Source organism: Myripristis murdjan, chromosome 11, assembly GCF_902150065.1.
Source record: "Myripristis murdjan chromosome 11, fMyrMur1.1, whole genome shotgun sequence".
NCBI lineage: Eukaryota > Metazoa > Chordata > Actinopteri > Holocentriformes > Holocentridae > Myripristis > Myripristis murdjan.
The window spans coordinates 29,930,169-29,954,537 of record NC_043990.1 but is presented as its reverse complement, the minus strand read 5'-3'; the positions used below and the strand labels follow the sequence as shown (position 1 = coordinate 29,954,537).

Sequence of the window (24,369 nt, the reverse complement as noted above, 5' to 3'; positions counted from 1 at the left end):
GATTAAACATTTCAGAGGTAAGTCTGCCTGCATATGTATTTAGTAAAGCTTGAGGAATGGAAATTAAAATTCAGTCTCATTCTTGAAATTCAAGATCATCATGACAGAATTGCGGTCTTTCAGATGTTGACAGTTCTTGACGACTTCAAACACCAGCTGGGTTTCAATCCATGAGGGCAAACTCCAAACTCCCATCACAGTCAAACATATAGTGTGTGTGCTAAGACAACCTACATTTCATGAATGATTAACAAACATACAGCAGCCTGTAGGAATCACAGAGTTATATCAAAAAATGGGAGATTAAATTTATCAGCCAAAAAACAGATTTATTAATCCACACAGTGCTAAACAGCATTTTCTTTTCCCTACATACATTTCCTCTTTTCTATTGTCAGTTCTAGAAACTGCCTCTGGTAACAAGTTAACTTATAACACCTATAAAATGAGCTACCTGTGCTTCATAAGACAACATAATAAAATATCCAGTGACAAGTACTGACATTTGAAACTTAAATAAACCAAACAAACCAAAATAAAAACAAACAATGAAAAAGTCAATTTTCTGACATCCTTATTTCTATCTGCAGAAGGCGCTACACAACAATCCTGTGTCCAGTTTTAATCATTCAAAAACAAATTATGTCATAGGATTAGGAAAATATGTTGTTTGACATGTCCAGTTTGATATAAAGACAAACTGCATCTATCATCAGTGTTAAATTGCAAATACAAAACAAAGCGTCTGCAAAACGCAGAGTGATCCATCTGGTCTTTATCGTGTTGGTTCAACTGCAGGGAGAGAGAGTGGAGATCACTTGTTAAGGTGCTGCTTTACTGACCATTAAACCATTAAACACTCCATGCTTTTTTTCCTCCCTTTGTGAGCTAAGCAGTTACAAGCTTATCTGTAGGTTTAACAGTTTGAGTTAATGTTTGAGTCACTTGCTGTCATGTTTAAGTAGAAACACATGGACCAAGCCGAATGTTTCATCTTAATTGAAGACATCCAAAATGTGGTCTGAATTTACGCTGGCTGTAATTCCTTCATTTTTAATGCCAACATGTCATACTTGGCTGGCTGTTACTAAATCGTCATGCTGATGCTTGTGCAAAGTATTCAAGTATTCAAACATCCAACATGATGGGAATAATAAAAAAAAAGATTGGCACAGTTGGTAACCATGTCAGTGTGACAGCTATTTGGATTTAACACCCTATCATATAAGCACACCAAGTACCAAGGAGGCTAAACTGTCCATGTGCTGAAACAGAAAAAGTTCAGCATGTAGGGCTGAATTATTCAGCAAGAAGCAGGAAAAAGGAATGATACTGAATAGGTATTTCAGCAATAATAATAGGTTTCCCTATGACTGCTAAATGGAAACCTTATAAACCTGCATTACATGAAAAAAAGAAGTAAGACCTCTGTTTTCATGAAACCATTTCTGAAGTGTTAAACAACACTAGCAGAGAACTTCTGCTGCACTGCCCTAAGGGCTTGAATAGCTGAAAGTTTGAGCCCCTAGAGGGCAGTGCAGCAGAGGTTTTCCACCTTCTGTGATTTAGTGTTGAGTTACTCTTTAATATTTTAAGGCCTTGCATTTTGATAATTTAAGAGCTGAAAGAATGATAATCAGCAGTGAATCTCTTACTGTAGGAGGAGATGTCAATCTCATCGGGCAGCTCGCTGATGTTCACCTCAAAGCGGTCCTGTACATCATTGAGAGTGCGTGCGTCACCCTCATCAGAGACAAAGGTGATGGCCAGGCCTTTGGTGCCAAACCTGCCAGCCCTAGCAACCTGGCAAACACACACACCACATTTACAACTGGAAATGTAAAGGGTTTTTTGGGGTAGCAGGAGAGGTCAACCACATAAAACTGTTTATGTTGCCAAAGATAAAACATGTTGCTACCCTCTTTCACCTCTGTGCTGATATAGGCTGCCTCAGTTACTGCAGCCACATCTTAGACATGAAACCTGCTGCATCTAGATGCACTGTTGAATCGTCACACGCCTGATAAATTCTGATAAAGGTATGCAGCTATTCATTGCCCAGCTGGCAGTATGCATTGTTTTCCTGTGTGTTTTTGCTGCCTGTTGTTTGGCCCCTCATGTCAGAACATTCTGACCATGTAGTAACTGGCTCCAGATGGCTCATCTGCCTGGAAATGAGCTGTGCTTGTACCACCTCCAAAAGTGAAGCTTGTTAGAGGGCTATGCCCATACTTACAGAACTGGAAGTAATTACTATTTTGCCTTAACCAGATTATATATATTCAGATACAGACTGTATGGATATGCATTACAGGGATGGAGCTATTTCTCTCTCTGTGTGTGTATGTGTTTGTGTGTGTGCGTGTTTGTGTGGTGGGGAGGTGTTTAAGACCTACCCTGTGGAGGTAAGTGTCTGAGTCTTCTGGCATGTCATAGTTGAAGGCAATGTTGACTCTCTCGATGTCCATCCCTCGACCAAACAGGTTGGTGGCCACCAGGATTCTCCTCTGGAAGTCCTTGAACTGCTGGTACCGAGATAAACTAGAGAAGGCATGAAGGAGGAGAGCTGCCATCAGTGAACCTCTAGAATTCATGTATCAAATGAAAAACTATATTGCTAACCTTCCTCATGTTAATGCTTCTTTCTGGACATTAATTCCAACAGTCTACTTTCTACTTTCTACTCCGGTTGGGTGGAAAACTACTAAAGCGTTTTGTGTGAAAATGTTTACAAAACACATTATACTACTTTCCTAGACAGTTAACCATCTGTAACTTCTCTGATATGGCTTGACTTTTCCAGAGCACTTAAAAATTCCCCATACCTTCTGAGAATTCCATGACAATGCAGAAATTCCAGGCCCTTGCATGTTCAACTACAACCTTAAGCCAGTTTTGCTTGTTTTTCAGTCATACTTCCAAAGACAGTTATCATGGGCACGTCATTCAAATTTACTTTGACTGAATTTTCAAAAATAACTTCAGAGCTGGATAGAAACCAACCAGCAAAACAAAAAGTGTGGTGCTGTTTCCTGACTAATCTGAACATTACATACCAGGAATTACAACAATCAATGAATTTTCCTTGGCATAGTTTGCATACAGCAGTACTCATGTCTGACGCATCTTTACCCTTTAAATGATTAAAGCCATAATTTTTGGGTGTGCCTCAGTTGAGACTTTTTAAGAACTGATGAGTTGAGCTGATCACAAGATTTCTGAGTTGTGGACTGATTGGTTTATTAAACTCCAAAATGGGGTGCAACAGGTCACATCACCATCTGTTGAAATCTAAGCGGCCACATTTTTTCCCACCTTGAACAAACAAAATAAAAGTCTGTCTAAAATAGGACTGAGTATTGATCAGGGAAGAGGTCAGCACTGGACTAGAATTTTGGCCCAAACCCTACCGTGCCCACCTATACCCGATCTGGCCCGTCAGGTCACATGAAATTTGAGGCCCAAGCAGAGCCCAAATTAATTTTTAATAAGAGTACAACTGCAAGGACATGTGCTACTGTGACCCCGTCACGAGCACCGGAGACAGATTAGTGTAAAAGGAATTTATATATTAAGCTTATATTATAGTATATGGGGGCAGTAATGTGAAAACAAACAAACAAATAAACAAATACTAGTGCTCGACTAGGCCAGACATCACAGATGAGGAAAAAAAGCCCTACCTGACCAGAGCCTGGCATTCTTCCTCAGGGCCCATCGGGCTCAGGTCAGGTTGCAGATTGTGATGCGATTTTTGACGCAAATTGTGTCAAAATCATTAATGTATGGGTTAATACTTTTGATCTATAACTTCAATATGTCTGCGTCTTTAAACATTTTATATTTCCAGACAACTGTTACCGTTCTTCCTGAGGCATCCCTCGGTGGATGGCAATAGCAGGGAAGTTCTGTTCCACCAGCAGCTGAGCCAGAGCTACACAACGCTGGACAGACTTGACAAAGATGACCACCTGGAGAACAGAATAATGCACTAGCATGGCTTCTGGTGCCATTCATATACTCGATTTGTGCATTCAAATGAGCGATTAATGCCTTGTTATACCTCCATGTTAACATGCTTGTTGTAATAAATACAAAAATGCAAACAGCACTTAATACGAGTATTGCTGCATTCATGTCACACAGCAAAGATGGTAGACATGAGCCTTCTAACAGAAAAGAGCAATCAGGTGAGCTTTCACCAGTAAATAGAACAATATATATATATACCAGCTTTCAGGCAGTAAATACACTCGTAAAGCACTATTCAGCTCTGTTTTAAGGTCATGAATAATACTTGAGAACACGAGTGTGGCCAGCAGGGCAGGGATCAAGTCTCCACTGGAAAGTGGAGAGCCAGGAGTAACCTGTAGCCCAGCTGAGGCACACCCAATCCTAACTGACCTCGCTTCATAAGTGTCTCGCAACATGGAGAGGGAATCTCTGAGGGAAGCACACTGACATACTTGACACTTTTAATGAAGGTGAAGCAGTGGGGGAGTGAAGTGCAGGGCAGAGGAGGAGCTTGTCAGGCCGATACACAAATTTAGAAAGCTCTAACCAGGACATAACAACAGGCGGGATACAAACTGTACGGTGGACCCACGAGACCCACAGGTGATGACTCGCAAACTGGAGGGGATCATTTTACTGCAACAAAGTGCATGTAATATTGCTTAATGTAGCTTTAATTTATGTTACTTAAGTGCTGTGTTGCAAATTAAGTACCTGCAAGAACCAGAATGCCCTTACTATCTAGGACAGACCTTTGAGCTCACACTGTTCACACCGTCTTTACTCTGTCTTTTGTCCTCAGGACCAGTGTGTCAAAACAGTGGGCTGGGGACTCTTGTCAGAGAAGGGTTACAATTTATGTTGTGTTTCGCTGTGTTAGAGTGCCAAATAAACTTCACCCAAGAAGAGCGGATAGAATTCCAGTGTTCTTATCTAAAACAGTGATAACTGTCCAACTGCAAACTGGTGATGGACCCTGGTTTCTCTGACTTCCTGAATTCAAAAGCCCTTTTCCCACTAAAAAGCTGCAGGGTTTTGCGCTGGCCATAGGCTTTCATTTTCCCAACAAATACGAATAGCAAATTTAATGCAAAAGAGATGGTGTCTAGTCATTCTGCATGCAACTGATGACATAAAAGACTCTGAAGTTATTATTTACCACTGTGACACACACAGTTTGTTTTCATGTACACTAAAATTTTTCAATATTATTCTGTCAGTATTCCTAATTTGATACAGGACATGTAAACAGCATATTCCGTCTGGATATTCCAAATTAGACCTTTTTCTGAATGCAGCATTTTCCGATTAAGACCTTTGGGATATGTCAATATTATTCATAATTAGGAGCATTCTCTGGTCATGTATACAGTGCATCAGGAATATGCATTTCAATTGGGGTTTTTACTGCAGTTTGCGACACACGGCTTCTTTCCATTTTAAGGTCAGCTGTGTGTATGCGTTGTGTAAAAAAACAAAACAAAACAAAACAAAAACAAAAACAAAAAAAAAACAAGCCAAAATTTTGCAAGGCTGTGGTAGAGAAACATTCACAAAAAAGCTCACATTTCTGGTGGGAAGGAGAAACACACTTACTTTTAAACATTATGAAAGACTTGGATATCAGCAGGTTACTGGATATATGAAAATATGGCACCACCGACCATTTCAGAGAGAATGAAAGAGGCTGTGATCACACAGTCAAACAACAAATATGCAAGCCTGCATGTAAACAGGATTTTTGGTGGAATATTCATCTTCATTAGCCATTTTAACAGCTTAGTAGGAATACTGTCTTCTTTTGGGATAAGGGCAATTTACATATCAGGGTTTTTTTTTTTTTTTTGTTTCTTTTTTTTTTACAAAGGTACTCAAGTTCTCATTTTTTATCTAATGGAGTAATCAACATCAAAATTTCCATCCCTGGAAACTACTGGTCAAGAACTGTAGTCTCAGGAGCTTTCACAAGACAGCCTCAAGGGGGCGCTGGCGGATGCATGATGATCACAGTCAAATGTACAATAAAACCAACCACAGCTTGTGTAAGCTCTACCAAGTTGTGGCAGCGATTATTTCCTTTGTGCCATGAATGCAGAATCACTATTCCACAACTTCCTCTAGCTCCATGGGTAGAAAATAATGAATATCAACTAGTACCTGATTGAACTCCAACACATCGAGCAGATCAAAAAGCTTCCTGTTCTTCTCGTTGTCCTTCAGCTTGACGTAGTACTGCTGCAGCCCGTGCAGAGTCAGCTTGGTCTCATCATCCACAAAGATTTCCATTGGCTGGAGCAGGCAGGAGTTGGAAAGGGTTAGGGACAATGAGAAGATGGAAGGGAGGATGTGGACGTGGGACAGAGGGAATGTGATGGTGTGATTTAATCGGTTAAACAGGGCGATATGCAGAAAGTAGGAGAGGGAGTGATTAGTTCAGGTATCAGGCAATGAGGTTATTGAATTATGTGGGGAAAAAATTAGCATGGATCAAAGAAAGTTTGAGATACATGATGGAGCAATGTATAAATAACAAACAGTCCCATGTGGCAGCAGTTGAAGGGAATAGGGTATAGTGAAAGAAGACATACCAAGAGTAAGAAAGTAGCAGGATACCAATGGAGAGGTATCAGCAGAGGGCACGCGCACACACACTCACACACACATGCACAGAGAGAGAGAGAGAGAGAGAGAGAGAGAGAGAGAGAGAGAGAGAGAGAGAGAGAGAGAGAGAGAGAGAGAGAGAGAGAGAGAGAGAGAGAGAGAGAGAGGGAGAGAGAGAAAGAAATAGCTCCATCCCCACACACACACACACACACATATGCACGCGTGCGCGCACACACACACACACACACGCACACACGCACACAGACCTATTGCTATTGCTAAGATTAAAACACAAGCTAGAAATACTGCCTCACGCTTAGTGTGCCATGGCCAACCAGCCAAATTGTAGTTTACATCCATGTCTTTCCACACTCAGAATATTTACAGTGACGACTGAAGGAATTTCATATTAAGGTATTAAGTCTATTTTTAGGCAAAATAGCAGTTTTTTTTTTTTTTTTTTTTACCAGGGAGTACAGAAGACTGTTAAACAGCTTTATCACATGGAGCAACAATAATCACTTGAGGCTCAATATCAGCAAAATCAATGAGCCTAGGGAGGACTCCCAGAGGAACAGGAGGCTCCCTGTCCTGGCTGTCATTGGTTATCAAGACAAAGTGAAGTGAAAATATGGAGTCACAGCACTGAATAATGGCCAGAAAATGTTTTTGCAGAATACTATGATGTCACGGTGAGGTTGATCTTTGACCTTTTGGATATAAAATGTCATCACTTCATCAATTTATTCTTTTAGACATTTGTGTTATTACTAATTGCCAAATTCAAATTTTAGGAGTGTCAGGTGGAGTTTTTTACTGCGACATCTATACAGTAGTATAACAGTGTTTACAGAACTAAACTCGATTTTCATCTTTTCATTTTTTTCTTCTAGCTGTTCTTTGTCTTTGTGATATTAGAGCAAGTATGGTAGAGTGGAACTTTTTCCAGTCAATATGTATTTGCTCTCTTTATTTTTATTCATTCTTTTATTCCTCCTTCATTCTTTCAGATATGCTACTATCAGTTCTTATTTATTCACATTTGCACACTACACTTCCTGTTTCCTTCTACGTGCCACTGTCTTTGAGAGGCTTTGTGTCTGCTATCATTTGAAACTACAATACCAGGATTACAGTTCAAGGCCAAAAGATGACTCCTTTCCAAGATTGAGTTGTGTGCAGGCTACGTTATTGGTCAATCTCAAGACAGTTATTTGAACTACATTTAAGTAGACTCAGCTGACATAGAGCTACTAGTGCACTCTAGTGAGGCTGGTGGACTAACACAAATGAAGACATTGGAAAAGTGATCAACTGCCAGTGCCATGAGAGCTGGCCATGGTCTGGCTCACCCTCAGTGACTGAGCTTTCAGTTTTTCTATGGGCAGCCTAAACATGGTTATTTTATTTGTTTGAACCTTTTTTGTGATAATGCTTTATATTTGTGTATTTTTTCTTCTCTCTTTGGGAGCTTTGTAGGCGGCATTACCTAAAGTTAAAGATCAGGAAAGACCTTGCTTACATCTATAGGTCTTATGAGAAATCTGGAGCAGTGCTTTGGTTCCCCAGCCAAGATAATTAATAGTGTCATTCCTAACTAAACCTGACAGTTCAGATATGACTAATTGATTTTGCTCTGCAAAACCACACACTTCAAAGGCTATCTGCTTCTGTTTGATTGCATTAAGCAGTAAGGGCAAGGAGGCAAAGTTCCCTGTCACCACCAGTACACATGGCAGTACTGGTCGTATTTGGATACTGAAATCACGAGGTGAACAAACTGTAACATATATTTGTTTGATTAGAAACAGATGAACTACATCTGACCTAGCAGTGAAGGGCTAACACAGCTACATGTGTAGGGTAGCAGATCTTAAAGCTTTTCAGCCCAGCCTCAAACTAGGACATTTGGTCTCCTGGTCTGGGACACTGGTTGCCTCACAGTTGCCTCTCACCATGTGGGCAACCAGAACAAGTTAAACTACAGTCCATTATGGCTCCTAACCATAAGCAAAGAAAACACTGAGTACAATCATGTCAAATGAGACATTTTTTGTATAGCAAATGCGCTATATTGTAATTTGACCAGAAAGATACAATATGCAAGTTTTATGACATTAAAGTGGCTAAATGACTTAATAAACAGGATATATTTTAAATTACCGGCACCTGTGACACTGTGTGTTTATGCAAATCTTCTCCCCTGAAAGTGGCTTTTCAATGATGTTGGAATGTTTTGCTGTGGGTGTGATATCAGTAGTGATCTGGTTGTGTCTATCAAAGTGAGCCTAGCATTCTTAGAGCAGGGAGGTCATAGCAACAACAATGTAGGAACATGGTAAGAAAAGAATGACAGCAAAAAACAGTGATTGTTAGTGTTGCTATTTTATGTGCAGATGATTAGGTAGTATTGCATTTTGTGATATTGTGCTATGTAGAATTTTTAAGCTTATGTACTTTTTAATCACACTGTCCAGTCTTTCCCCTAGGATTCTGGCTTGGAGAGGGGGGATCCCCAAAGCGCGTGTGCACGTGCGTGACTGTGTGATTAGTGCAGAGCCCTGCCCTCCTTCTCACAAGACAGCAGAGTGCATTTCCACCAGATAGACCCCATACTGACATTATATACATTAGATTAATAACCAACCTGAACGTATGTAGTTTATTTGATAAAAACACAGTATAGACATATTCTATAGAAATGTGACATTAAATTATTTCTGTTGTGATTTTATTTATTTTTTAAATTTGAAGATTAATTAAATTAAATTAATTTAGTGTGACTTTCAGGCAAGGCAGGAGGCTCCGTTGGCGAGGAGCTGCACCCCGCCAATAGAATGATAGGGGAAACACTGCTGTATATTGTATTTACTGTATAATCTAAACAGCTGTACTTTCTTTGAAAGCTCAACAAGGGACAAGGTTTAGAAATTAGCAATAGTTATAAATTCTTTGTGCAGCACAACTTTTGTATTTCAACTATAAAATATAATTGTTATTTGCAATGTACCTCAAATAATGTACCTATCAAATAAAATGCAAATTAAATTAACTGTCTGTGTTCAGAAACTGCCTCTTCAATGCCTGTAGAGGCTTACAGATGCTATTTAGCTCAACCTCAGGCTGGATGACAGCTCATCAAGATGAGTGACAAGTGCTGGGGAAGGAATTTGACTAAAATAGCACAGGACTAATAATAAAATTTGTGTCTCCGGGTAAAAAGTTGCATATTGTAGCTTTAAGTCAAGTAAGTGGGAGTCTGCAGGGTTTTTGCAGGCTTAGCATGCACTCACACAGGCAGCGACTTTGTCTTAGTAAGCGACGGTTGGTCATTTACTTCAAATAGAGCTTGCGGAGAGGCCAGGGAGACAGGAGACGGCAACGAGATCTCTACAACTAAACAACACAAAAACGGTTATGAAACTCCCACTTAACTTCAACAAAAAAGTCAAGTTTCAATGGCAAAAAATGGCAGCAAAAAAAGCACTGACAAAGTCGCTGCTTGTGTTATCATAGGCTAAGTGAGTGACCAAACACTGGTCATTCACTAAATTAAAAGAGCCATGACATGACAGTGGGCTGCCAATTCCCCACATTCCCCAAACACTGAAGGGCCTGGGTGGGGCACGGTGAAAAAATATCTTGCTTGCTTGTAACTCGGTTTCATGGAGGTCGTGACGAAACAGCGACTCTGTGCCCCCCCACTCCAGGTGGCATGGCATAACACAGGGAGAAGTGGAGGTGTGGTGGGACCAACAACAGGCATGGTGAATGCAAGAGGAGAGGCGTAATTACATCTTGCATGAACTTTCTGCAGACGGGACGAATCTCTTTGCTCAGGGTGGCACTGAACATCATGACCTGCTTCTCATGGGGTGTCATACGAAAAATCTCCTGGACGTCTCTGCGCATGTCTGCATGAGGTGGAGAGAATGGTGAATCATGTCAGAATTGGCTCAGTTAATGCCATATCAAAATAGGACATTAGGAATGACACATAAGATAGTAAAGAAAAACTCAAGCCTCACACCCTGATGCTCAGTGAATTCCAAGAGGAATTATTTGATGAAGTGTTCTAATTTCCTTTTTGATGTAGCCACATTCCCTCGCCCACTTCAACTTCAGTGACTGGCAGTGATGCACAGTCACTGGTCTTTAGTCTCAAATGTTGTTCCTGCTGGCCAATGTATGCTCTCTCAGAGCTTGGCTCCTTGAAATCAAAGCTAAACAGTAGCTCAGTATCAACTGTAAAGTTTAATTTAGCATTTAATTAATGCTATTAGTCTGTCCTTTCCTCTTTATTAATTGTTTCAAATAGTACCTGATTGTATACAATAAAAAGTACCATACCAGTGATTATGAATGTTTGGTCCATTAACTACAATTTACCCAGATTTTACAAAAAAAAAAAACAAAAAAAAAACATTTTGCAAGTCATGCAATAATGAAGTTGGTCTGGTCAGTGGATGTGACTGACTTCACCAACCTCCACACTGCTGCACCTAAAGTTGTTTTCAAACATGACTTTTTGATTCAAACACCAACTGTATAATGTTCTGCCTCTACAGTTAACAAAGTCGTCATCCTTCATATACCACAAAAAAGATAATTCGCCAATTTTTCCTTGGGGACTTTTTACTGGCAGAGAGAGGGACTGTTTCAGTCCGGCCAGTTTCAAGTCATCAAAACACAACAGTGCTGCTCCTTTTAGGAAAACTTAAGCGGGTGAGTTTATTATGGTGATGAAATACTGGTGTAAAGAAAATTTGACGATACTGAATGTTCATTTTAATATCATGGTGGCATAAATGGAATCAAATAGCTGTATAAAAAGTAGGAAAAATGGTATCAGAGTTCCAAAATATGACTGCTTGCTTTGGGAAAAAAAACAGCAAAATCGTGAAGTATATATGTTTTGTGGATAAACATGCAAAATCACTGATATGGCCCTTTAAACAGCACCTTTTGTCTAAAATATCTATTTTAATCATGCTGCACAGGTTAAGAAAAACACTCTTGGCAAGTAAAATGTTTTTGGTTTACCAGCCTTGGGCAGGTGAGCCATGAAGTTAATTTTAGACACTGTATATAGGTAGAGTGATAGGGCAAAACACAAAATGTCTTGCATTCTGGTCTATTGAGGTTACTGTCAGTGGACCAATTAGTATCTCTGCCACTTCTGTGACAGTTTCCCTCTTGTATGATTGTTCAATGTTATTGCAAAACAGAGTCCCTAGAAAGAAGCTCTTGCTCTATGATTTTAAGGGACTGATACAAAAACTTTTTGTTAACCATTGATGTTTTAGATAGCTGAAAATGTTTCTGCTATCAAATGAGCCTGCACTGTAAATCTACAGGTATGAGAAAAATACACCACTCAAGCATCAAAAAGGGCCAAGAAATGCAAGATAAATCCACAATAGCTATTACTTTTACATGGTTAAAGAGTGGAGCTTTAGAGTGGATTTTTCCTTTAAATATGGGGAGATAAGAAAGACATATTTACTCACCAAGTTGCTCAAGCATCTTGTCACACTCGTCCAGGATAAAATGTTTAATGTGCCGCAGGTTGAGAGTCTTGTTGCGAGTCAGTGCCAAGATCCGGCCCGGCGTTCCCACCACTACATGAGGACACTCTCTCTTCAGGACTTCCTCATCCTTCTTAATGGACAGACCGCCAAAGAACACGGCCACCTGGAGACAAACACAGACATCAAATGGATTGTGTAAGAAATACGGTACAGCCAGCCCAGCATGACAATACAAGACTACTCAAGGTGCTGATTACCATGTCAGGTGTTATTTTGCAAGAATGAATAGCAGGCTATACATTATCCCACTTATTAAAAGGTTAAGAGTGGAATAATTTGACAAAAAATATTAAAACTGAAATGACTATGTTAGCCTTCAAGACTATGTCAAAACAAGAAGTTCAAATAACCAATCTATAGGCTAAATTTGCAACCATCAACTAAACTTGGATGCCTACACATTTTTGTAACATTTCAGCAAGCTTTCTACCTTGTCATTGTTGTTTTCATCTGGTTTTCTTCTCTTTTCTAGTGATACTTCAGGGTTCAACCATGTACCAAACATTTCATGTTACCCTGCAAGTCATGTTAAACTGCAAGTGATATTCATGTTGTAATGATTTTTGGCTCCTGCAGCTCGGTGTCAATTTATTAACTTAATTAATGGCTGTAAATAGATCAGATGTACCAAACCTGCTAGTAGGGACTTCAAGCCACTGTCAGTTATTCATAACGATAGTCATTCACAAGTACTGGACCATGAAATGTTGTGACTGACCAATCAGAATGGAGTATTTCACAAAGCCAAGTTGTATCACGAACCACAACCCCACAATTGGTGCAAATCGCCCTGGGTGTACCGCCTTTGCTATGTGTTGCCTTTTAAATGTGCGATGCATGGTGTCTGACACATTGCGACTGCTGCAGAGACCACTTCTGCAAAAGTGTGCTTACAGAGGCGTGTGCATTTCACTGAGTGAGCAGCTTGGATGGATGCAGCAAGGTTTGGGTGAAAACACAGGTGTTTGGGAAGTAGTGAGCACCAGTGTCAGAGACTTAGATTATACAGCCTGATGAGTGTGAGCTTTTTAAACTGAACTGATATAGTTTTGCTGTTGTAAAATCATGAAAATTTGTACCTATTTTTTTTCCCCATCGGATCAGAGATGGCTGGTGTTTTATGAATATCAGTTTACCAAAACAGCTTGTGAGCAAAATGTTCTTCATCGGCATCTGAAAGCAGCACACAGTGAGTACTTGATACAAAAATTATGCATGAGTGTAGTATCCCTTTAACATGTTTTGCTACTGATTTGATTTCACTCCTGTGAAAGAGATTTCTAATGTCAGCGAGGCATTTCATGGTTAAATAACATATAAAAGAAAATTAAAATATTAAAAATTGGTTGGTGCCAAAAAAAGGCCAACCTTCGGTGCTCAGCTGTGCTGTGGAACAATAAAAAGTGAGGCTATAAATGAAAACCACTGGGTTACAATATTTACCTTGACAGTTGGCATATACTTGGAAAATCTCTCATACTCCTTGCTGATCTGAAAAGCCAGCTCTCTGGTGTGGCACATCACCAGGACAGATACCTGTAACAAGAGAAGGGGATGAGCAGAATGACAGTTAAGATGAAGTTCCTCCTATGGTTGGTAAGTCTGCATTGGGACTGTAGCACTACTGTATGTCCAATACGAACTATTTTTGTGACATGCGATACCAAAAGGACTCAAGCAGTGTAATAAATGAAAGAAAACTGCCTCCTTTTACTGTAATGCAGCTTTTAAACCCATCAATAGACAAACCTTATGCCATATCATGATATGACAATATCCAAGGCAGTATCTAGTCTCATATCATGATAACAATATAATATTGATACACTGCCCAGCCCTATTTAAAATTCTAACTTGAAGGGATATTCTGTTGCATTTTTCCAGGTAGGAAGTGAAAACATCTAACTGTCCAACATCTCTGCAGGGAAACATTAACTGTTGGGTGGAAGAAGAGGTTACCTGTCCAGTTACAGGCTCCAGCTGCTGCAGGGTAGCCAGAACAAACACTGCAGTCTTCCCCATCCCAGACTTAGCTTGACATAGTACATCCATACCAAGGATTGCCTGCGGGATGCACTCATGCTGAACTGCAAAAAAATAACAATCCAATCCAAACAATCCAATTTTTTGCCCAGAGAAAAACAAATTAAGAGTATAAGATTAATGTGGTAATTCATTAATCTGTAAAATGAGACCTGATAATGCTTTGGTAAAGGTATTCTGGTTCATCGTGTATATTCAGCTTTCTGAGAGCCAGTTGAAGACATTTTAATTACAATATTCAACTCTTGGTGAAAAAGAATTCTAATAAATTTACACTGACTGAGTGGAATGGTTTGTGTAGATTGGGTCCATCATTTTACATTTTTAGGTAAAAACATATTGAAACTAGAATTATAACCTTACAGTTGTCTTTCTGTACCAGGAAAGTCTGTCCAGACTGTCCAGAAATTTAATACTGAAGCTCAATATCAGCAAGACCTATGAACCTATGGTAGACCCAAGTAGGAAGTGAAGTGATAATGCTGAGTAACAGCATAGAATAATGGCCAGAAAAATGTTTTTGCAGATAATAATGTCACACTGAATCTGACGGTTCACTTTTTGGATATAAAATGTCATCACTTCATCATTTTATCCTATTTGACATTTGTGTGAGACATTGTCATAATTGGCTCATGACTTCTTCAGTTCTGGTCAGAAATGAATTTTGTGGGGTCACAGGAGCCTTGATCTTTGATGTCTGACCACCAAAATTTCAAAAACTAATCAGTTCATCCTTGAGTCCGAGTAGACATTTGTGCAAAATTTGAAGAAATTCCCTCAAGGCATTCCTGAGATATGATGTTTATGAGAATGGGACACACATGAGGTCACAGTGACCTTGACCTTTGACTTCCAAAATCGAATCAGTTTATCCTTGAATCCAAGTGGACATTTGTGCCAAATTTGAAGAAATTCCCTCAAGGGGTTCCTGAGATATCACACGTAAGGCTGTAAGAATGTTAGGTTACTTACCCTCAGATGGATGCTCAAATCCACAGTCCACTATGGCCCTGAGCAGCTCTGGTTTCAGCAGGAAGTCTCTGAATCCAGAGGAGTGAATGGATACATAGGAGCCCTTCACTCCTTCCTTCCTTACTGACATGCCGTCCCCACTCCCCACTTCAGCCACGCCCGCTGCCTCCACTTCATCCTCTTCATAATCCAACAGCTCGTTGTCCACATCATTCTCAGTCATCCTTGCCAAAGCTGCACAGATAATTCATGCTGTCAGTAAACTAGCAGTGTCTCCCATACACAGGCTCATCTGAGGCACATTGCCACAATATTGCCATAGCCACCACATAGTGAAGCTGAGGCCTGTATCACGAAGCTGGATTAAGGGGTTAGCGAGATAACTTCAGGCTCAACTCCGGATTTTCTGTATCACAAAGCTGGTTCACCTCTGATCGGGATAGAAAACCTGTCCTAATCCTATCCTGAACGCTAGCCTGCTACGGGGCAGGCTAACTTTCAGGATAGGATTGAATCCTACATAAAGCACCGCCCCCTGGCCAATCAGCTGTTTGCCAAACCGTGGCCTGACCAATCATTGACGATCCCATTGAACAACGAGTCCAAATAAGGAGAGCATTACGGCATTAAAGGATTTTCCTTGACCGGCCATATCCGTAACATTTTGCCGACAACTCTCTGTATGAGAGAGAGTATGTAATATTAATGTGAAGCAGCACTTCAGCCTGGCTAACAGCTGCCTGCTGTACAGCGCTGACACTCTGTGGGAGAGGAAAACAGAAATGAGAAATCGTTTCTGTTTTTTTTTTTTTTTTTTTTTTAATTTGATAATTAAAAGTATTTTTTAGAGGCGTTTCACAACATTTTAGGGACATTTAAAATGGCTCAATTAATTAGCTCTAAATATTTTTGGGGGGCAAATTATTCCTGGGTGAGAGAATGGGCCAGATTGACAGCTCGCTGATGCAAATATGAAAAAGGATCATTTGTACCCTTCATTCAAGAGGGCGAGTAGGCATTTATAGTTTCCTTTTTTCCTGTTCAATCGCAGCTCAGTATCTGATTTTATTCAGGCTGTCAACCTGATGCACTGACTGACGTGATTAATTTTTGGCGTCCGCTTCATTTTATTATAGCCTGTATAATAAATGGCAATAAATAAATGTAGCCTATAATAAAATGACAAACTTACAAAATGTAATGATATTCTTGTGTTTTTGTGTTTTTACTTGGTCCCACGTTCTTTTAACCCTTGAGGGATTACACCTGGACGAATTAAATATCTCTCATACACGCAGCACATCTGTGCAGTGCAGTGAGTTCATAGGTTTCAGCGTCAGATGTGGACTTAAGCCACCGATGTGCAATTTGCGCATTTAGTCGGCAACTCGTTGCCAAGCATTCTGCCTTCTCTTCGCGGCAGCCGCGGCGTTCGATTTAGTGTGTAGATGTTGTTTTTCCTCCTCATACTTTTCCAGTAGGCTCTAACATGCCTCACCTCCGCCGTGACATACGCTGTGCTTTTTTCCTTATCGCTCATGTTTGTGATTGGTCGGCTGCCTCAGACTCCGCCCCTTATACGTGCGCGTTCACGGCTCCTGATGAGGCAAACCTGGATCGAATGAGCGAGTTGATAACCAGCGTCGTGATACCGCTTATCCCTGATCACCATGATCTCGATTAGTGTATCCGGACAGGTCTGGCTAATCCAGCGAAAACTAAGCTTGCTTCGTGATACAGGCCTCTGGTCTGTTCAGTAGATGTGACTGACTTCACCAACCTCCACACTGCTGCACCTAAAGTTGTTTAGCTAAAGCTGAGCATTACAGGCAGCAGGAAAGGAAACTTTATGGCACAACAGCTGGATTGGATTATATTAGACGGTGCAGATGGTGCAGATACATATACATACATACGTATGTGTGTGTATGCATATGTATATTTATTTATTTATTTATCTATTTCCGTGTGTGTGTGTGTGTGTGTGTGCGTGCGTGTGTGTATTAAGGACTGATTGGTGTTGGTTTTACTACTTCTAACATTTATGTTACTTCAAAAATAAAAAAAAAAGATTATGTTTTTGGCATCTCTGCTTTATTTGATAGTGACAGTAACGAGACACAGGGGAGATGAGGATGACACACAGTGAACAGCCCGGCTCAGACCTGAACCCACGCCGCTGTAGTCAGGAATCAGCCTTGATAAGTGCTACATGCTCTGCCATGTGAGCCACTGGAGTGATGTTGTTGCCTGTTGGCTCTGTTCCCAAAGGGAGTGGCTTTGTTGCTTTACACATAAAATGATCTCAGTTTCTTCCACAAAAATAGAGTGAGGCATAGAGTTTATTAATTAAACACTGGCATCGGTTTGGTACTTGGCAGGGTCTAAAATGAAGTGTTTGATACATCTGCAAAAGGCAGGTAAACTGAGAAAACGTACAAGCCAAAAACATTTGTGACCAGCCATAAAACTGCACTATGCATTGTTTAAACACTGTGCTTTGGAGCTTAATATTTTAGCCAGGATATCAGGGCTCCTACGTCGTTCAGACGACACCTCTTGTAAGAATGCCAACTTCCATGACGTCTCTGTTCGCTTTCATGTTGTCTTTTTGGTGGCCTAATACTGCAAATGTGTCACCACATCTCTAATAAGACATAAATGCAGATGTTTCTTACGACAAAACCATGGAGAGACATGGTGTAGAATGAGCCAAATAGTGGTAATGCCAAGTTCACACTTGGCCTGATCTTCCTGTCGCAAACGGTTTTTGGAGCTCACTGACAAAAACCCCAGACCAGAGGCAAATCAGCGTTCACTCAGCGCCTGTAAATCTAATGTAATGTGTGACCACCCTGTCACCGCTCAATCATGTGGAGTGAAAACCATGACTGAAGATTGCTAGTTCAAGTTGTCCAGTGTGAACACAAAAGTGATCTGATGACTTTGAGAGTTGCATAGTGTGAACTTGGCATAGGCAGCTTTAATTTGATTGGCTGACATCACAATAGGTATGGTGAACAATGAGGGTCACATTAGTCTTAGCTGACACATATAAAAAAAAAAACACAGTGATGTAAACCTGGCCCTGCACGGTAATTCCAAATTATTTAGTGGCCACCTGGCTAGTGACCACAATTTATATATCCGCCAAACTCAAACTTTACCCACATTTGGCAGGTAAAGAGCCAAGGTTAGAACAAAGGTAAGAGTCAAGGTTAGAACAAAAGTATTTAACAAACAACAAAACAAACAACAATAAAAAATGTGTCCAATAAAAAATGTGCCAAAAGTGTTCTGAAGACATTAACCCTGAGCTTTGTCAAGCGTGAAGCCTGAACCCAGAGCCCACTGTAAGGCCTGGGTTAATAAGTACAAGTGTGAACTGAGCTGCTAAATCTAAGGCCTGGCAAACAAGGTTCAAGATTAGAAAGTTAGTGAGACAACTGTGCAACAGATGATACTAAATACCAGTGATTGTGATTTCAGTCTAAAAAAGATAGGCTGAATGTTAGTTTTGGCATAATGAACCAGTTATCCCTGATGACAGTTACGATTAGGCCTAATAGACAAAATTTCAGACAACGTTCAGTGACACTTTTTAAAGTTATCTTGCTAACTTTCTAATCCTGTTTCATGGACTGGATAGATAGATGTACAGGGACAACACAATATATACTACACAAAATACACCTCTCAACACTAGGATAGAAACATGCAACTAAAACAGCTTCCACTCTGCTGGCAAGGCTTTCTACAAGATTTTGGAGTGTGTCTGTGGGAGTTTTTGCCCGTTCATCCAGAAGAGCATTTGTGAGGTCAGACTCTGATGTTGGACCAGAGGGCATGGCTCACAATCTCTGGTCTGGTTCATCTCAAAGGTGTTGGATGGGGTTGAGGTCAGGGCTCTGTGCGGGCCGGTCAAGTTCTTCCACACCAAACTCAGCCAGCAGCTTTGTGGACTAGGGCTCAGTTAGTGCTGGGACAGAAAAGGGCCTTCCCCAAACTGTTGCCACAAAGCCGGAAGCAGAGAATTGTCCAAAATGTCTTGGTGAGCTGAAGCATTAAGATTTCCCTTCAGTGGAACTGAGGGGCCGAGGCACAGCCCATAGCGTTATCCCTCCTCCAGCAAACTTTATGGTCGACACAATGCAGTCAGGCAGGGAACGTTCTCCTGGTTTCACCAAACCCAGACTCGTCCATCAGACCGACACATAGAGAAACGTGATTGGTCGCTCCACAGAACATACACATCCCTCAGGCTTAGGGCTAGCCTAGGCCTAAGGAATGTAGACCTACATGAAAAGGGCTCTTCTGCAATAATGAGGTAACAGCCCTTTATGAATGTACTGTCGGCTAGGAAAACCTAATAATACTTCAAACTCTGCAAATTGCACCTAGCGTCCAAGTGTTAGTAACGATGTTAGTAAACAGAAACGTGACACTTGTATTAAGACAGGTGTACAAAACCGAAATGCAAGTTTGTTTTTCACTGAAAAAAGCTGCAGTTTGTATATTCTATGTATGCCGAATTATCCAGAAGACCCTGTGTAAAATGTTTTCCTACAGCGGAGAGGAACGTATCGGACAAAGGATGGTACAACTTGAGTTACCGCAGGAAACGGGTTTTCGCAGTGGGACCCTGCACACTGACACACCACTTGACACACCACAGTCGTGCATCATTGGCTAACACCAAAACATCTGTTAGCTAGCTGCCCTCAGCTAGGAGGCTAGCGAGCAGCCCAGCAGCTCGGCTCCTGCACCAGCTGACTGCCCACACGTCACTTTAACATTTCTGAAAAATATACCGCCGACTGGAAGTTACATGCAATACTTTTATATTCATTTTCAGCAACCTACCTTAAGTGTCACAGATAAAAAATAAACCCCGTCGTCGATTCAAAGTGAAGCGCTATCGTATTCCTCTGGCGTCATCCGCTCTCGACCGTGAGTAGAAGGACCCCACACCATGCGACCGTACACGTGCCTGACTGGCACTAGAGACGCGGGAAGTTTCGCAGAAGTCCTCTGATAAATCGTAGTTATTTCTGGCTATTAGGACGTTGTTTACATCCAGCAGGTAAGTCGCCCTGTATCTGATGACGATGATGATGTGTTGACGACGCTGCTACAACTGAATGTAACGTTTTAGTTTGCTAATGCGTGCTGAAGTGACAGACCTCTCAACTCGTGCGGAATTAAACAAACATTCCTGGTTAACAATTTGATTTTACTTGGGAAACACTATGCAAAAATCTAGGTTCATTAAAACCCCTTTCAAATCGAGTGACCATAAAATTGTTTAATTGTTACATTTTTAAATGCTCCTGATTGTAGATGTTCGGCACACGTGTTGTGCCATTTATAACACTGGAATATAATCCTGTACTATCCACGTACACTGTTGAATGAGTAGAACATGTTGAAACACAACATGGACAGTAGAGCTAAATGAATTAGTCGGTCAACCTGTACTCGATGACAGAAAATGTATTGTAAATGTGATCATCGATTAATTGTTGTAGTTGTTTATCAAGTAAAGATTCTAAACATTTGCTGGTTATAGCTTTAAATGCTAAGTATGACTTGCTTTTCTCAGGGTCATATCATTGTTGCACAGCAGAGTCATCTGTACGCCTGTAGACAGGAACAAAAGTAGACCAAATGTAAAAAATCAGAGTCTGAGATCCTTTCTTGAGTCCCAAGGGGAATCTGGGTAAAAAGCAGGTCGTTCTGCTTACTTTGAGGGACCTCTTCTACATGTTGTTACAAAATAAAGCTTGGTGTTCTTGCCTGCTAGTCAGGCCAAAGAAGCGAGTTGAAGACACTGATTTGGGTGTGATTGGAAGAAGTCATCAGTTTTAATGTTTTAGACATGAAGTAATGGGCAGGTTAGCAGTTGCAGCTGCAGTGACAGGCCTGCCTCTGACGTGTTATGATTGATTTTCACAGTGATGTCGTGTTTCAGCGGGGATCCCAACTTCTGCCCTGAGTGTGGCAGCGTGCTCCCTGTGCCCGGGATGCGGGACACGCTCAGATGCCCGCGCTGCGCCTTCAGCCTGCCCGTCCGAGGTACCAGTCCAATGAGGCTTCAATAGGGACGTGGCTCAGCACATAAATTGATGCAGTGCAATACAGCCTGTGGCTATATTGCATTCATCTTGTGTTTGTCTCTCTTCCTGCCTCCTGCAAGACTATTTGACAATATATTGTAGTGGTGTGATTATATATCGTGACTGTTTGGCACTTTGGAGAGTACCTTTGAGGAAACCCCTTAGAGCAGGGGTGTCAAACTGGTGCCATAGTGAGCCAAGAGGGTGCAGGTTTTTCATTCCAACCGAAAACTCCACCAGTTGATTTCACTGATTAGTCCCTCCTCTCTGCTTGGAGGTGGGGTGATCAGTGAAATCAGCTGGTGGAGTTTTCGGTTGGAATGAAAACCTGCAGCCTCTCGGCCCTCCATGGCACCAGTTTGACACCTCTGCTTTAGAGGATTTTTTTTAATTATTTTTTTAAATTAGATTATTTTTGGACATTTTTGCTTTATTAGGCAGTCATAGTTCAGGGCGACTTCCTGTACAGTGCTGAAGTTTATGTGATGATGCCAAAGGCAACATGTAGGCTATCTCAGGTGATGAATGTAACCTAGTGATGGAGGACAAGCAAAATCTGGAGCTTGGGTTGGGTTCAGACACAAACAAACAGAAAGCCTGTCAGGTTCGAGTCAAGCTCAGTTAGCATGCTCCCATCTCAGGTCAGGTTCTGACAAATATATGAAGTCTGATCCGCACTCAAATGTCATTCCTCCTCTCATCGCTGCCTTTCCTGTCTCCCTCTAAAATACCAATGCTAATGCCAAAAATAATGTAAAAAACCCAATGTGTAAGTCTGTGTAATTATTTGCCAGAGCTCTCAGGCCAGGAGATCCGCTCCACAGTGATCTTTAACCCTGTGGAGCAGTCGTCAATAGTGGCAGAGGACAACGATTCAGAACTGAAGGGACCTGTGGTAAGAATAACTCACTCCTATCAGCTGCTTCTTGGACTCAGATTGTGTGCTGCATATATTAATAAAGCCTTTGTTTTGACAATTGATCTCTCTAGATTGACAGACGTTGCTCTCGATGCAATAAAGAGGGGATGGTTTACCAAACCAAACAAATGAGATCAGCAGATGAAGGACAGACTGTCTTCTTCACCTGTATACATTGCAGGTATTGAATATGAACGTAGTGTTTGTCATGCAGAATGAGTGTTATCAAGTTGGTGCGCCACCTACAGCTGGTACAGTCAGATCTGCAGTGTGAACCCTCATGCTGTCTGTAACTTCATAATGACATTTTCTGCATAGTGCATTCCTGCTGTGTGATGATTCCTCATGATTTTCATGTGAATTCCAGGTATCAGGAGAAAGAGGATTCCTGAGAGGACAGAGCCAGTGTTTTCCCGGTCATTCCCCTACCTGCCTCTGTTTTCCCATCTGCTGACTTTGAGCAAATGGCCACCTCATGCCCTTCACTGCCCTGTGCAGAGCATCTCAATGGCTTTCAGCTGCATTCACAATGTTGAATGCAGTTTGTTTACACGGTGTGTATATGTGCATGTTTCAGGATGATAGAAATCCGCAGGACAGAAATACCCACTTAGCATCATAGCATAAACTGTTGCTTTTGTGAAAATATCATTTATTTTGGTTCTGTTGGTGTCTTTTTGCAGTCATGATTAGACATAAGATCATCCTACGACAGCGTTTTAGTGGCATTGTTAGTTAGAAAAAAAATCATGGAGCTTGGGAGAGAGGGATAATATTCCGAGAAAAAAAAGAGATTAAAGTGGTAAATATATGAGAAGAAACTCACAAATTTATGAGAAAAAACTTGAAAGTTATAAAATTATAGTCACAAATTTTCAAAGTTTTTTTTTTTCTTTTTCTTTCTGTGACTTTAAAATGTTCTAATAAATTTGAGTTTTTTTTTTTGTAAGTTTACCACTTTAATCTTGATGTTTTTTTTCCTCCCTGCAGTGGCCCCAATACACTGTCATATCATTCTCACATTAACCACATCACTTTTCATAATGGACAAAAAAGATTTTATTACATGGATCTTGTTGTCAGAAACACATTGTTCCTTTTTGTCACCACAAGATCTGTTCCATCAGCTCCTCGGTCTAAAGCATCCTAGCCCATATTATATTTTTATTATATTATTTTTGTCTTAATTAGCAATCATTTGTGAGTCTCATATATTGTTCTCCTTTTCTTTTTAGCAATTTTTTTTTATTTACCTTTTTTCCAGTTATCCTGTTTTGTCATTTATTTTATTTATTGTAATTTGCTACTGGATAAAACTGAATAAAGTGCTTTTCATTAAAAAAAAAATCCAAATTTTCAAGCATTTTGCGATGTTTTCTTACATCAGACATTTGTAAAATGCAAACATTTGTAAAATGTGGTATTTCTTCATATTTGTATGATATGGTGTATACATACCCCACTTTATCAGGCTCACCTGTCCAGTCTAACGCAGTTCAGGTCAGCAGCTCTGCCATAAATTCTACCTTTTAAGAAAGTTTCTAATGTTCAGTTTTTGTTGACATAACGGAGAGTGTGCAAAATTAATTTTAGGTTTATTATTGAGGCTGTAGTTTGAAGAGGTCTTGTACTGGACTATATTGAGAGGTGTTTCTAATTTTTTGCCCTCCCTATTTATAAACATAAGGGGGACAGAATATTAGAAACAGCTGTCAATAAAATGCAGTCTTGTCCAACAGCAGCACTAACTATGAGCTCAATGCCAAACAGAAGTGAATGAACACCTCTGTTACCGTGACAACAAGACAAGCTGAGCATTATAGGCAGCAGGAAAGGAAACCTTATGGCACAACTGTTGGATTTGATTGTATTAGACTGTGCAGGTGGACCTAATAAAGTGGCCACTGAGTGTATATGAAGATGACATTTAGTTAAACTAAAGGAGCCACAGACACTGATACTGACATCTTCAATCTCTCCCTGGTGCATGCTACTAGCTCGGCCTGTTGAAAAACTGCCACTATCATCCAGGTGCCCAAGCAGACCAGCGTCAGCTCCCTGAACAACTACAGACCAGTTGCACTGACACCATCATTTCTAAGTGCTT

The 24,369-nt window shown here is 40.6% G+C and overlaps 2 protein-coding genes across 2 annotated transcripts; one reads left to right on the top strand and one right to left on the bottom strand.

The window, feature by feature from the left end:
• Positions 1-313: 313 nt before the first annotated feature.
• Positions 314-20,229, bottom strand: ddx39b (DEAD (Asp-Glu-Ala-Asp) box polypeptide 39B). The gene is made up of 11 exons (XM_030063252.1): positions 20,091-20,229; positions 15,228-15,461; positions 14,169-14,296; positions 13,653-13,745; positions 12,129-12,312; positions 10,414-10,532; positions 6,172-6,303; positions 3,862-3,971; positions 2,397-2,541; positions 1,656-1,803; positions 314-792 (listed from the first exon to the last, which is right to left on the bottom strand). The coding sequence occupies exons 2-11, from the start codon at positions 15,448-15,450 to the stop codon at positions 776-778; spliced, it is 1,299 nt and encodes a 432-aa protein (XP_029919112.1). The 5' UTR covers positions 15,451-15,461; positions 20,091-20,229; the 3' UTR covers positions 314-775.
• Positions 20,173-23,130, top strand: polr1h (RNA polymerase I subunit H). Its single transcript, XM_030063283.1, has 5 exons — positions 20,173-20,310; positions 21,183-21,302; positions 22,138-22,238; positions 22,334-22,443; positions 22,630-23,130. The coding sequence occupies exons 2-5, from the start codon at positions 21,185-21,187 to the stop codon at positions 22,652-22,654; spliced, it is 354 nt and encodes a 117-aa protein (XP_029919143.1). The 5' UTR covers positions 20,173-20,310; positions 21,183-21,184; the 3' UTR covers positions 22,655-23,130.
• Positions 23,131-24,369: the final 1,239 nt, after the last annotated feature.